General features: G+C 33.3%; 1 protein-coding gene and 1 long non-coding RNA gene across 5 annotated transcripts; both read left to right on the forward strand.

The window, feature by feature from the left end:
• The first annotated feature begins 156 nt into the window (after positions 1-156).
• On the forward strand, positions 157-1,086 carry LOC129873275 (ribulose bisphosphate carboxylase small subunit, chloroplastic 3). Its single transcript, XM_055948335.1, has 3 exons — positions 157-398; positions 485-619; positions 709-1,086. The coding sequence occupies exons 1-3, from the start codon at positions 222-224 to the stop codon at positions 937-939; spliced, it is 543 nt and encodes a 180-aa protein (XP_055804310.1). The 5' UTR covers positions 157-221; the 3' UTR covers positions 940-1,086.
• A 7,505-nt stretch (positions 1,087-8,591) lies between these two features.
• LOC129875084 (uncharacterized) lies at positions 8,592-12,900 on the forward strand. 4 transcript variants are annotated; one of them, XR_008763068.1, is made up of 4 exons: positions 8,592-8,956; positions 9,093-10,644; positions 11,469-11,619; positions 12,566-12,900. It is a non-coding gene; the product is annotated as an uncharacterized LOC129875084 (long non-coding RNA). The 4 variants fall into 4 exon arrangements; XR_008763069.1 differs by having other exon boundaries at positions 9,532-10,644; positions 12,566-12,894; XR_008763070.1 differs by having other exon boundaries at positions 9,657-10,644; positions 12,566-12,892.
• Positions 12,901-14,265: the final 1,365 nt, after the last annotated feature.

Below are 14,265 nucleotides of genomic sequence, written 5' to 3' on the forward strand. Positions count from 1 at the left end.
TTAAAATTCATGCGGCCATCCATTTTATAATGCCAAAAACCACATAATCCAATGGTTACCATTCCTCTAAGATGAGGTTTGCTACCTCTTTTTGTCCGTCAGATGGGAAAAAGATGTGGAGCCTTATCACTATATATAGAGGGGTTGCTACAGAGCCTCTTGAAATTAAAGTTCAAGGGAAAGCATTAGCAGTAGCTTTGAGCTAACCAATTATTTCAGCAATGGCTTCTTCAGTTATGTCCTCAGCAGCTGTTGCCACTCGCGCCAATGCTGCACAAGCCAGCATGGTTGCCCCCTTCACTGGCCTCAAGTCCGCTGCCTCTTTCCCTGTTTCAAGAAAGCAAAACCTTGACATAACCTCCATTGCTAGCAATGGTGGAAGAGTCCGATGCATGCAAGTTTGTATAGTGTAGCTACGAGTATATATATACTACTCGAATTAAAATTAATTATTTATGTGGGATATATATATGTATGTGTATAGGTGTGGCCACCAATTAACAAGAAGAAGTACGAGACATTCTCATACCTTCCTGACTTGGCCGAGGAGCAATTGCTCAGGGAAATTGAGTACCTTTTGAAAAATGGATGGGTTCGTTGCTTGGAATTCGAGACTGAGGTCAACATCTCTCTTTTTTTAGAATTTACAATTATTATTATTAAGATGAATATGTTATGTTAATATGTTGTGGGATATCTGATGTGCAGCGCGGATTTGTGTACCGTGAGAACCACAGTTCACCTGGATACTATGACGGTAGGTACTGGACCATGTGGAAGTTGCCCATGTTTGGGTGCACTGACGCCACCCAGGTGTTGAATGAGGTCCAGGAGGCAAAGAAGGCTTACCCACAGGCCTGGATCCGTATCATCGGATTTGACAACGTTCGTCAAGTGCAGTGCATCAGTTTCATTGCCTACAAGCCTGAAGGCTACTAAGTTTATCTCCATTTTTTCCCTGGAGAAACTGTTGGCATTTTCCGTTTTCCTTTATTTTGCTTCTTCTTTCTATTCACTGAATGCTTTTGGATTCCAGTTGAATTTATGAGAACTAATAATAGTAATAGTCATTTGTTTCTTTACTAATTTGCCTTTTGAGACATGATTTCTGGTGCGTATCATCAATATCTGCATTCTCAATGCTAAGAACCAATTACTACTAACTTTTTTGGTGTGGAAATCGTGTGCTCATCCTTTTTCCTTATTGAAATAAAATAACTATTCAATGTGCAATTATGATAACTCGAAATGGATAGAGAAGATTCATTATGAAGCCGATCCTGACGAGGTATAGTGGATTGATTGGGTAAAACTGACAACGTCCGTACATTATCTTTTCACTGATAGCATAAAATCATGCATACGTAAAGAGAAATCATGATACTTTACTGATAATTGGTAATCTATAAAAATCACAAGTAATCTGCTATAATCAATTATTGTAAAAATTTGTTATGCTATAAATCCCTTATCATTTTTGTCGTATGTTCTATATGCATATATAGCTCATGATTGATCGATGTAACGTACCAAATGCATTTGGCATTATTATAAGACAACTCTTTCAGTATATATGGAAGTATCTCAAAAAATAATTCTGGCCACAATTGAAGGAAGTGGAGTTTAAAGGATCATGTCCAAACCTTTTTTTTTTATTGAAGAACAAAATCTCAAATTTAACCGATGAAGTCATAAAAATTTCAATCAAATAGAGCTTCATATCTTACTATTCCATTTTTTAAAGGAATAATATAATTGCCTAACCAGTCAAACTTATACACTATATTTACCAAATATACTGTGAGTTATTAGAAAAAATAATACTAAATATAGCAAAAGTTTCTGAAATTTTTTCTAAATTCGTTTAGTCTCACATAGCCAAATTTCAGAAGCTCTCACTACATTTGGTAAGTATTCGAACTATCGCTATATTTGATAATTAAGCCTCACACTATCACTATTTTTGGAATTTTCTCTCATTTTAACACTCTAGGATAATGCTAATCCTCTTTGCTAGCCATAAGGTCCATAATGGCGATGGGTTCATGGTGTTGACATGTGTGGACCTGCTAAAAATAGATGAATAGACTTAAAAAGTTCTGTTGTTCCTTTTGTTGCCTCCTCCTAAGTTAACGTAAAGTATCAGGCGGGCCCAAAATATTGCTAGGCTTCCCTTTCTATAGGTAATAAAAGAGGCCGGATTCATCCACCAAAAATGTGGTACATATATTACATTAATTAGAATACTCTATGCTGGTCATAAGACTACTTGTTGGTTAATTATTTCCTCTTTTCAATTTATTTGTCCTATTTTAATTTGTCATAAAATTTTAAAAAGTAAAGAACATTATTAAATCTTGTGAAAGAAAAATGACCATAGCCGTTAGCTTTTGCCAAGAAACTAACGGATGGATGAATATTGCAGTTTTTGACATAGATAAAGGATATTTTTTGTTCACTTTTATAGCACAGGGATGTACCTTAAGTTTGTCTCATAGTTAAGTGATGTTTTTAGTCAAAAACTCTATCTTATGGTCTTAAATTAAAGATATTATGTCAATGTATCAAAATACTCTTTAATATTATGATATTAAATATGACATATGAAAAGTTGAAATTAACTAGTTGATAATAAAAGAAAAAAGATATTAATTTTTATAATGGACCAAAAAGGAAAACGGACAAACAATTGAAATGGAGGGAATACTTGATGTGCAGCTCTCAAAGTGATTCTGTTTTCCTCCTCCCATTTTCCCTAATTTTTTATAGCAATTTTTGTAACGGTGGGGGTATATGTGAGCCATTTATGTAACAGTAGGGGTATATGTGAGTCACTTTCATAACAAGAAATATATCAGCCCTAAATGACAAAATTAAGGGGTATATCAGACCTTTTTTTCCTTAATTTTATTCTCTAAATTTATATTTAAAAAATCACTAAATTCCTCCAGGCTTCTTTAACAAAACCTCAACAGCGTTTGTATTATTATAATTTAAAAGCTGCAAATTAAATATTTACTTCACTAAAAATGTTTCATGACTCTACGGCCTAAGCAATTTCATTCCTATTTATAACTAAATTAAAGAGCATCAAATTAAATTTGATTTTCATAAAATAAAATAAAAATCTAATTCATAATTTCATTTAAGACTTTTTGCGGAAAAAACATTCAGTAATATATATGTGCACAAATTATTCTTTCCGTATATATAAATAAATATTAAATTCGTCCACATATATACCGTGTATCATAATTTTAAAATTAATTAAATTAAGTATAAGAAATGAATTATAGAACATATTAGATGAGTAAAATGGAGGTGAAATTATAATGAAGTCTCAAGTGACAAACAGAAAGAAAAATTTGTTCACATACACACAATTTAATTATTTTTAAATTTTTGTTAAGGTTATGGATATTTTGTTCGGACTTCTTTTTTTTGTGCGTGTGTGGGTGGGTTTAGGGGGAGGGAGGTAGGGCAGTTCACAGATTTTTTGATGTAAAATTTACAAAATTAAAAATGATAAAGAGTATCAAATTTTTTAGGAAGATTGATATCTCATCCAAATTTAGAGGTTGTTTTCCAAAATTTTATACTCTTAACTATGATTAGGATGTTTGTTAAATGAGATTCATTTAGATCTTTAAATTTATATTTGACAAATGTCACTCATCTAAATGTGTACTTGAGAAAATGAAAAGAATTACTTGAGTTTAACTAATATGCACAATTATATATAAAAAATTACACAATTACTCAACTTTTTTTTAGCCTATAACTTGAGTAGTGATCAATAGCATTACAATCTAGGTACAATGTTCATTACTTAAAGGCTAAAAGAGATACTTTTCTACCCCTTTCCACAAAAAAAAAGACTGTAATGACAAAATGGGTGCGTCTTGATTTCCTCCGGTACTTCATTACTTAATGCCACAATAGAGTCCTCTCCCTCCTTTAGAAACACCTTTCCTCTTTCGCTTTCTCTCCACTCCTGCTCCTGTGGCTCGTCTTGCTACTTCGGAACTGTTCAGCGGACACGTGAGCACCAATTGGAAATCCAATCTGACTTCTAAAACGGAAGTGAGTGAAAAAGGCTTCAAACTTTATTCATGAAATTGAATGAATCCTTCCAACTTTAGTTACTTAAGGTCGAGTGGTAGATGAATTAGGTCAATAGTTCTTATAGGATTTTAACTTGAGTTTTCCATGTTTTTCTTATTCTCATATGCGGATTTGGAACAATCTATTAAAAAAATATATCCTAATATCACCTTATATATGAAGAGAAAAGATTCTCTATATCTATATATATCTATGCAACCAATTATTTCACTTGCTTTCAATTTAAATCCATCCATCTTACTTATTACTCAAAAGTTTTCAATATTTTATAATTTTGGACATCTCTGACATAAACAAAAATAGTGTACATACAAGGAAAACCACTTTTCCCTCTCAATCAACCTTCTCCAATTCCTTGTACTATCAAATAGAAGAGTCATATAAATGCATAAATTCTACCCATTGTGAGAGACATCTTTCACTTTATAATTGAATAATTTCAAACCTTGCTTCAATCTCCTTGTTTTCAAAATTTCGAATTTCACATTTTATTGACTCAGTTTGATAGTTCCTTTTACATTATTGATGCACAAAAGATAATTAATCACCACTTTTTAAATAACTACATAGTAATTTTTTATAAGTTCCTAATCTCATGAACTTTCTCTATGGCTTACTTAATTTTTTGTTGCCTCTAGATCGATCGATTTCTTATACTAGCTTTTCATTTGTCCTTTTTCAGGAGTAATAGGAAGAGAAAGCTTATTGGTTTTCATTAATTACTACAAAAATGACAAAACCAAACCCCAAAATTTACAGATTAAAGGTACAGTACTTGTGTAGTGTATTAATTTAATACAGTAGTACAACACACAGAGTAATTTTAAAAAAACAAACAGGTAGGTACGTAGACAAAAATAAAAAAACACATATACATACACATACACTTAGACAGAGAGTAGTGAATTTTATCCTTGATTATAAAAACGTAGGAACTCTTCATAGTTATTGGGAGACCAAATCCATTTCATCAATTCATAATCCCAATTTTTGGTATCGCGACAGATCAATGATGGTTCCCCACCACCTAATTTGATCTCTTCTGGTGGATCAATTTCCATCCATTTCTCAGATTTCATAAAGGATGGTTCAATTATAGGCAGCACCACTGGAGGATCAAATATTTCCTTCTCATCATAAAAATAAGGAGGACTCATTTCCAGCAATCTCTCTTCATCTCCACCAAAAAAATCAGAAAACATAATATTGAAATCAATATTAACATTATTTTCGTAACTATTTTCTACTAATTCTTCTAATTTAATTATAAACCCCAAGTCATTGTAATCCTGAACGTCTAGAGGTGGGATTACCTCCTCTGACTTTCCATTTTCCAATTTATTCTTCATTTCCTCCTCAGCTATTTTCACATCGTTACGAAGAGACTCCATAATAATAGAGAAGAAGAAGAAGAAAAAATAGAGAATGAAAGCAAAGGAAATTAATTAAAGGACGAAAAAGAGAAGATTATTTTGTGCTTCGATTGAGTTGGGAAGTGAGTAAATATATAGTGAGGGAAGCAACGTTATCATTTTTGGATTATATGCCTTCATGCATGACTCAGCATGTAATCACACACACAAAAGGTGTAGGGGAAGGGAAAACGGAAGAGGGGATTACAAAGTGGGGAATCGAACCTTCATTAACAAAGTGAAAATTATTCAGGTAATCAATCAACTGAACTACTATGATTTCTCTTAAGAAGGTGTTTGTTTTTTCTCTCATACAAATTAAAATTGGAGATTATTGGTAGATAGATTCCATTAGTACATGTGCTAGTGAGATATATAGTAAATGTCCAAAAGATGCAAGCTAACCCAAACATCACAGTTATCAATAGTGAAAGTTATTTTATATTACAATATTGGTGTGTGTATATACGCAAGTTTAAATCCTAATTAAATATATTGGGTTGTTTAATTTTTATAGGAAAAAATAGGACTCAATTTCTCCTTTTTCAAAAGAGGATAAGAAGACCATACCAGAAGGAAAAACAGCACATAGTATTTAAATCTGTAAACCGAAGGGAAGAAAAGGTAGAGAAATCTCCAAATAATACCGATCACTTTGTGCACCTCGATGTACTTTGCAATGTGAAAGCTTATTTGGTGGTTTGCTAGCTATTTTAGGTTTTGAGTTTTTGCAGTTACATGTGTCAATGAAGGTTCTAGCAGAATACTAAAAGTATGTGTCGGTTTTGTTTCAGTCTTTACATACAAGCTAAGAGATAACGGTTTGTTTGTATTTGTGAATGAACTCGTAAGTAGTTCGGTTTGGTGTTTCTCTATTGGCATGGCGTCAGTCTTTATGGTTTTTCTTCTATGAATACTACAAAGAAGATAATCTGATGGTGTGGCAATATAATGCCAGTGTTAGTTTAGAGTATTTATGTGTGTTGTAAATAATGAAGTTGTAATTGTGACTGTTTGAACATTAATTACAAGAGTTTTTTCAAAATGAAACAGGAAACTTTCAAGGGAAGTTTATGAAAGCAATTTAATTAAGGAAATGATCGATGATCGAGTCTTTTAAAGTTTGTCTCTCTTTTCGTTGATTTGGGGAAGGAACCTAAATCACGAAGAGAAACGTAGATGTTAATTGGGTAAATGTAACTTAGCCAAGACATCCAGTGCTGCGAAGACGTTAATGTCTTAGGATTTAGAGATCTCAGCAGAGATAAATATAAATAAATACGGAAATCCATCACAAATGGGTGGAGAACAATCCACTCTGTACAACATTAATATTTTTCAAATTATCAAAAATTGTGAAAACTACCGACTCGAGTGCATTTACAGAAGGCAATAAGAAAAATTGATCAAATTTCTTAAGATAGGCATAATAAATATACAAGAAAATTCGAAAGCTTCCCTCTATTGCTAATTAATGTCCAAAATTTTTCTTCTTTTTTTCTTTTCTAGTAAAATTTTCTTCCTTATTGAACATGTTTTATAGTCAAATGATTATTCAGCTGGTGAAGTTTCTGTTATTTACAGTTCATTAAGGAAGATTCAAGCCATAGCAACCAGATGAGAGTTTTGGCAATCAAAGCCTTCAACTCTAGCTGGTGCTTGAGTTTTTTTGCCCCAGTAATCTTGCCCTTGCACATGACTTTCCTTTACAGCTCGATGATGGCGAATTAGGTGAAGCTGAAGTAGATGCACTAATATAATTGGTGATGATGATAAACAGGTTAATTGCTTTCCATAATTTGCGGAGCACACACATCATGAATCAATGGATTCATTGCTCGCATTGCAGCTGTACCATCCTGTTAGACCACATAATCAATTTCAGAAAGAGGATTATATTTTAAAGAGAAATTTACACCATCAGTTCAATTCATTACACCGTCATTGGATATAAGCTAAATCTCTTTAAAATTGTATTATTTAACAGAAGCGTACATTTGAAGCAGTGGTATGGAAAAAAAACACCGTCAGGATCGGTGTAAAAAGGACAGACAAGGTAAGTGAGACAGTTGGTAAGCAAACAGGTGATCTATACACAAGTTTCTGGTAGTTCTACATTGATGAAGTTTGGTATCAAGAAGATAGTTATAAACATTTAAGGTAATGAGAACAAATGGCTGAATGCCTACGGCGTAGGTTTTTTATATCCTGTTGATTGAAAATGTTAATTTCCACCTTGACAATTATTGCAATCAATCAACGAATAAAGAAGTATGAAGAAGTAGTACGTACCTCTGCTTTGGCTCTTTTGAATCTAAGGCCTCAAGTTGATTACTGTTTCTCCAAAAAAAATACACAACGTTAACCATTTAACAGTTTTTCAAAAAAAAAAAAATTGACAGCGAGAAAGCGAAATCACCTGAATAGAAGCTTCATAACACATTTAGGGTTGCAATTTACTCGATGACGTTTGGGACAAGCAATTTGAGACGTAAGATTAGTGCCATAATTCATCGTTAAAATCAAAAATTAATCGGCCGAATAACCGATCTAATCGGCAGCACGGGAAAAACAACGGCCCATGACTCTTGACTGTGGCCGGTGGTGATGGAAAAGGAGAAGGAAACATAAAAAATTATCCTTTAAACCTAATTCCCCAGGAATAAGCTCCTAGTTGGGATTTTTGTTAATCTTCATTAATAAATAACTATAACAGTAGGAATCAACTTTCATATAAGTTATAGTGTTATTCTCCTATTAAACAATGAAAAAAATATTAATTTAATAAATAAACATTATATATATATATATAATTTAGAATAACAGTAATTCATTTGTTCTACTTAAAATTGATGATTAATACAATTGATCTATTTTATTTGGAATTGAGGTGTAGTTATTATAATTTTTTTGTGTTGATAATATTTTTTTTTAAAGGATTTCAAATTAATTATGATATTTAAATTCAAAAGAAAATGAAAAACATGCATTTGTCTCATTCTGATTATATATTAAATGTGAGTATTTTTTTTTAGGTAGAAAGGCAATTACAATTTTATGAGTACAACCCTACAGTCCCATATCTTTTTAGTTCTCTGCTTCTCTTGTCAAACTAATCCCAAGCTTAGATTCCTCCGCCAACTTGACGAGCGACCAATCACTTGTAAAAATTCTCAATTTGGTCACTAATCAACGTGGCCTGAAAATAAACCAGAGTCTGAATTCTGATCTCTAAAATTTTCTCGTCAAAGTTGTACAATCCCAAATACTTTGTGTTGATTTGATTTCTAGAAAAAGCCACTCATCAGATCCTATGTGCATTAAATTCCTCTCCCTTTTTCAGTGTTAAGAGTTTTTTTGGGGGAAAACAGAGGGGCAATTTCAGTGAGAAGTCAGAGGGCTCTGAAATGGAGAATCAGGTGAAATTTCCAGGTTTATTATTGTTAATATAAAGATGGACTTTTAGCTTCAAAGTTTAGATTTTTATTCCATATAAATAATTTATGCTCATGTTTTCTTCATCTGTGGTATTGGTCTATGCTGCAAACTGCAAAGGGACTCGAGTATAATAAAATGGTGCTTGCTCAATAGACTGGAAATACGGGTAATGTTAAGGGTCGTTTGGTAGGAAGGATACGGTTAGTAATCCTGGGAGAAAATACATGATTATTTTATCTTTGTTTGGTTATAGGTATTAATAAGTCATGTGCTATATGTTTTTTTGAAATTATCTTCCTGATAATCATGTCATAAGTCAATTGTCCATGGAAAGTGCGATACACCAGCCGGCATTGGTAATTTTGCAAGATGAATAGGATAAGGTATGAAAATAGGGTTTCAACATATATTTGAATATTAAAGGTTGATAGAAAAGAAACCGTTAGTTGAAGTAAATGACGTGGAGTAAGATTTAGGATATTTTGTAAATGAAAATTACTTATGCCAATAAGTGAGTGAAGTCATTTCCACTCTTCTGGTGGAAAATCATGTGCAGAGAAAATATTTTCCAAATTTTAGGATAAGTAAACAGTAAGGAAAACATTTTTGGAGGGAAATGCTTTCATCCATACTGAACACACCACCTCATATAATCCATTGGCGGATTTAACAAGCGTGCAGTTGGAGATTTTAAGTATATCAAGCGTGCAGTTGGAGATTTTAAGTATATCAAGCGTGCAGTTGGAGATTAAAAAAAACATAAAAGATCAGTAAGAAACATGTTACTTCCACGTGGGATATCACGCCCATTTGGAAACATTCCTCCATTAGAGTAGACGACAAAGGTAAAATATATATACAAGTCTCAACTGTCAACGCTTCCAAAAGCTATAACAATCTTTATGAAGACGACAAAACAAGCTTATGGTAGAAGGTACATTCGCAAAGATATGACCTACATAAAACAATTTTAACCAGATAAATGCTTACTTTGCGAGAATATATGTACCAAATGTCCTTTCACCTTTTCAGTAACGAAATGATGACGTACATAAATCTCCAACTTATTTTACAAGAATATATGTACCAAATGTCCTTTCACCTTTTCAGGAACCAAATGATGATTGACAAGCAGAATTAATAGCTATCCAGTCTGAAGTAAGATAGACATTTGTCACTTGTACATTCTCGTAAAGTAAGTTGGATATATTCTCGCAAAGTAAGTTGGATATTTATGTACGTCATCATTCAGTTCCTAAAAAGGTGAAAGCACATTTGGTACATATATTCTCGTAAAGTAAGTTGGAGATTTATGTACGTCATCATTCGGTTCCTAAAAAGGTCAAAGGACATTTGATACGTATATTCTCATAAATAAGCATTTGTCTAGTTAAAATTGTTTTATCTACGTCATCTTTGCGAATGTACCTTCTACTGTAAGCTTGTTATGTCGTCTTCGTAAAGATTGTTATAGTGTTTGGAAGCGGTGACAGTTGAAACTTGCATACATATTTTACATTTGTCGTCTATTATAATGGAGGAATGCTCCCAAATGGGCTTGATAACCCCCCGTGAAAGTAATGTGTTTCTTATTGATCTTTTATGTTTTTAATCATTGCTGTTTCTATATTTGCACTAGGTGCCACATACTGGATTAAAGATGGTGGAGGTAAAGCTTATGCTCTTATTTCCTTTTTTCTAATGTTGTTGGAAACGTGTTGATGTCTCATTGCCTAATTTTCCTTGCTAAATCGTCAATGTTGTTAGCTTGTTCTGTACTTTGTAGTGTAGCAAGTTATGGCTTCTTCCTACTTTTCCTTTTCAAAATGAGAGATGATTTTAATAGCTCATAAAATTTAATAAATAGAAACAAAAATGGATGGAGCTAATGCGAGAATTTTGTATTGGCTCTGCAGTGAAGGGATTTAGTTTCCTTATTTAACTGTCAACCTTCTATTTGATTATGAGACAGTTGCGTACTCATATTGGAAGGTGAAATGTTGGGTTCATAAGATTATAAGCTACAATATATACTACATATTATCAGTCATGTAGACATTCTTATAAATCATACACATTAAATTTCTTGCAAGTGACAAAGGGGATAGTTTGAGAAAGATGACTTGGTCCCTTAAGGATGCTTTGAGTATTAGTGCTTTTCCCTTACTTACACTAAGGCAAAGGGAGAAGAGTCTATTTTAGTGTACAAGTTGTTGAAATTTGGATGTTATAGCCATAATATTGGTATGATTTACATTGTATAATTTTTCGATGCTCCTTGGCTAAGCCTTATTAGGTTAATTCTCGAGGGCTTGGAATCTTCTCCAAAAGTTGGCTTCCAGAAACGCATCCAAAAACTGTTGTCTATTTTTTCATGGTTATAGGGATACATGCACTTTTTTTGTTGAAGATTTGTGGCTTGCAAAAGCATTTAGAGTCTCTGACAAGTTGTCTTCTTATAAAAGAATTTGTAACAACTATCCTTAACTGTAGGCATTGCAAGGAAATTAGCATCTTTTTGTAATGGAGTTATTGCAATGGATTACCCCAGAATTGGGCTTTCAGAAGGCCTTCCTTCATGGTTACATACCAAGTTTTGACAAGCTGGTTGATGATGCCATTGAGCATTACTCAAAAGTTAAAGGTATGACTCAATTGGATAACCTACTTCATCGTCTTCATCATTAAATGGATTCTTCTGAAAGGGTCAAGACATAAATAATATGTAGAAATTGGATTCAAAATATCTTACATGTGAAGGAATGAGCTTAAGTTTTCATTTAATTATTTTTCTATAAAGTAGATAGCTCAGTTGATGCTGATAGTAAGCTGAAGATGTTTCAGGCCTGCCTGATAAAGGGCTTGCCATCTGTAAAACTGGAGGACAGCTGTTAGCTTTTGTCTTCTGCTGAATTAGTGAAGTCTGATGTGAATTTTGGAACCCTTCTGTAAATGTGAAGTAGCATCTTAGTACTATTCATTAATGAAATTCCTAATGTTTACAGATCAAAACAAGTATCAAATTCTTACCAACATAATACTTATGGCAGAGATGTATGAAACTAACAAACTAAAAATTCCTCATAATATTAGTCAAGTGTCTCCTTCTCATTTTCTTAGTCTTAGTTTGATGGGTACACAGTGTAAGGGTATAGTTGTCAAGAGAAGTTTGTCCAGAAGTGGATATAAAGGTAACTATTAGATTTATAATCTAAATAAATCTAATGTAACTTGTGAAGCAGATAACTTTAAAATCAACAAAAAGTGAGAGGTAGAAAGTTCCCATTAATAGTAAGCAGATGGTGAACCTATAAGTAAAAATGAAATAATCTTTCTTGGGACGGAGACTTAATTGGATGGCGAAATGAGGGCCAGTTAATATTGGTCATCTGATTGACCTAATAGGTTTTAGGAGATCAGGAATGTGATGTGTACATAATATTAGAGGCTAATAGTGCTTGTGCCAGGAATGTCACTGTTATCTATCTCAAATTCTCAATTGCATTAAGTGATGTTGAATTGCTTCTAGAAGGACTATCTTGATTGGTGAAACATTATTATTAGATGTAACCTGTTTCTTTTGTGTGCAGACTGCCTATGATGTCATCTCTTACAAACATAAAACCCGTCTACAGACCACCCTGGAGTTGCTGAATGCCACAAATGAGATAGAGGGACTACTAGAAAAGGTGTGTCACGAGTTTCGACTTTTCTTTGAATTAGTATAGAAATTCATCACTGTGTTAAATATTTTCCATTTATGGGAGTTGCTCCACGGTCGGAATGTATTGCCCTGTGTTTGTATTTAATGAGGTTCCAGTTGTTTCTTGATACTTATTTTTTGAATTATGTAATTTATTCTAGTAGATGTATCATCTTTAGCTCTTGACTCTAGTTTAGGAAACACTTGTCCTCATTTAGCTTGATAAAGAGTGCCGAGAACTGTCCATAACTATGATCAAAATTGCAGAAGTTTTCTTTCTGCAAAATAAGAGCAAGAGTGTACTCACTGGAACATAAACTCGTGCTAATCCTTCCCAAAAAGGATACATTTGACATGGTTGCAAGTAGCATAGAATAGAGGACAACATATTAGAAGGTTGCCTAGATGATGTGACCCATGTCTTACATAGACCACCAAATGCATCCTCTGTAGATATAATGATTGAAAGGTGATCAAATGGAGGTAGACTTAAAATCACTTCGAGGGAAGTAAAAGGATCTATATACCAACTAGTTGGATAAAAATAGTTATCAGCGTAAGAGCAAGTTTTAGAGAAACCTTAATTTGTGTTAAACTTTACCCCACATTTTTTTAAAAAAAAAAATTTAACAGATTTTTATTATAGCCTCCATATACCTACTTAGTATGGAACATTCTCCATACCATGAAGCAAGTAGGATTTCTAGTAAGCTCACAAAATTAAAGTTGGCATCTAGAGATGCTAAATGTCTACATACAAGAGGGACCATCAAGGTACATCAAAAGTCTAGTTCCCTTACATGTTTCTATCAATGTAAAATGAGTTCTTAAGATACTTTTTCCCAAAAAAGAGGAATAGTTCATTATCCATGTTCAAAGCTCCTCTAATTTCCCTGGGTAATTGTCTCAAGTCATAGATCCAGTGAATTGCATTCCCCGGTTCAGCACCCTTGTTGCCTTCCCTAAAACAATGAGAAACATTCCATCTTTCCACCTGATCTAGTAGATTCTTTATTCTCCTTAGAGAGCTCCATGTTTTCCAGGGTGAGCCTGGCTCACTTGAGTTGATAATCCATTCTACTAACAATTTTGAATCCAGTTCCACTTCTAACTATCTGACTCCATTAGTTACACACCATTCTAAACCAATCTCAAGAGCTAAAGATTCAGTCATGTTATGGTGTTGATAAGAAAAGATTTTCCGTAATATAAGCCACTTTCATGAAGCCATTCTCATCTCTGATGACACCTCCTCCTCCACTTTGATCAGGATTTCCTTAGCACATTCATCTGAATTTAACTTCAACACACCAGCTCTAGGGCAGGGCCATCTAATTGGAATATGCTCAATGTGATCCTTGGCATAATCCATGATTTTGCAAAACAGTTCCCATTGCATAAAGGGATTTATGAGATATCATAAGAGCTTGCATATGTGTAGGATTCATATTGACATCTTCAAATCTGTTTTTGCACCTGGACCTCCAAATTTGCATAGATAAGTTTCTGCACTGGATTCTTTCCTTTGGTCAGCCTAGTTATAATTTGATGTCTGAAGCTATTCTGCCCCTGATTGATTCTAAACAA

The sequence above is a fragment of the Solanum dulcamara genome, chromosome 11 (assembly GCF_947179165.1).
Source record: "Solanum dulcamara chromosome 11, daSolDulc1.2, whole genome shotgun sequence".
Taxonomy (NCBI): Eukaryota; Viridiplantae; Streptophyta; class Magnoliopsida; order Solanales; family Solanaceae; genus Solanum; species Solanum dulcamara.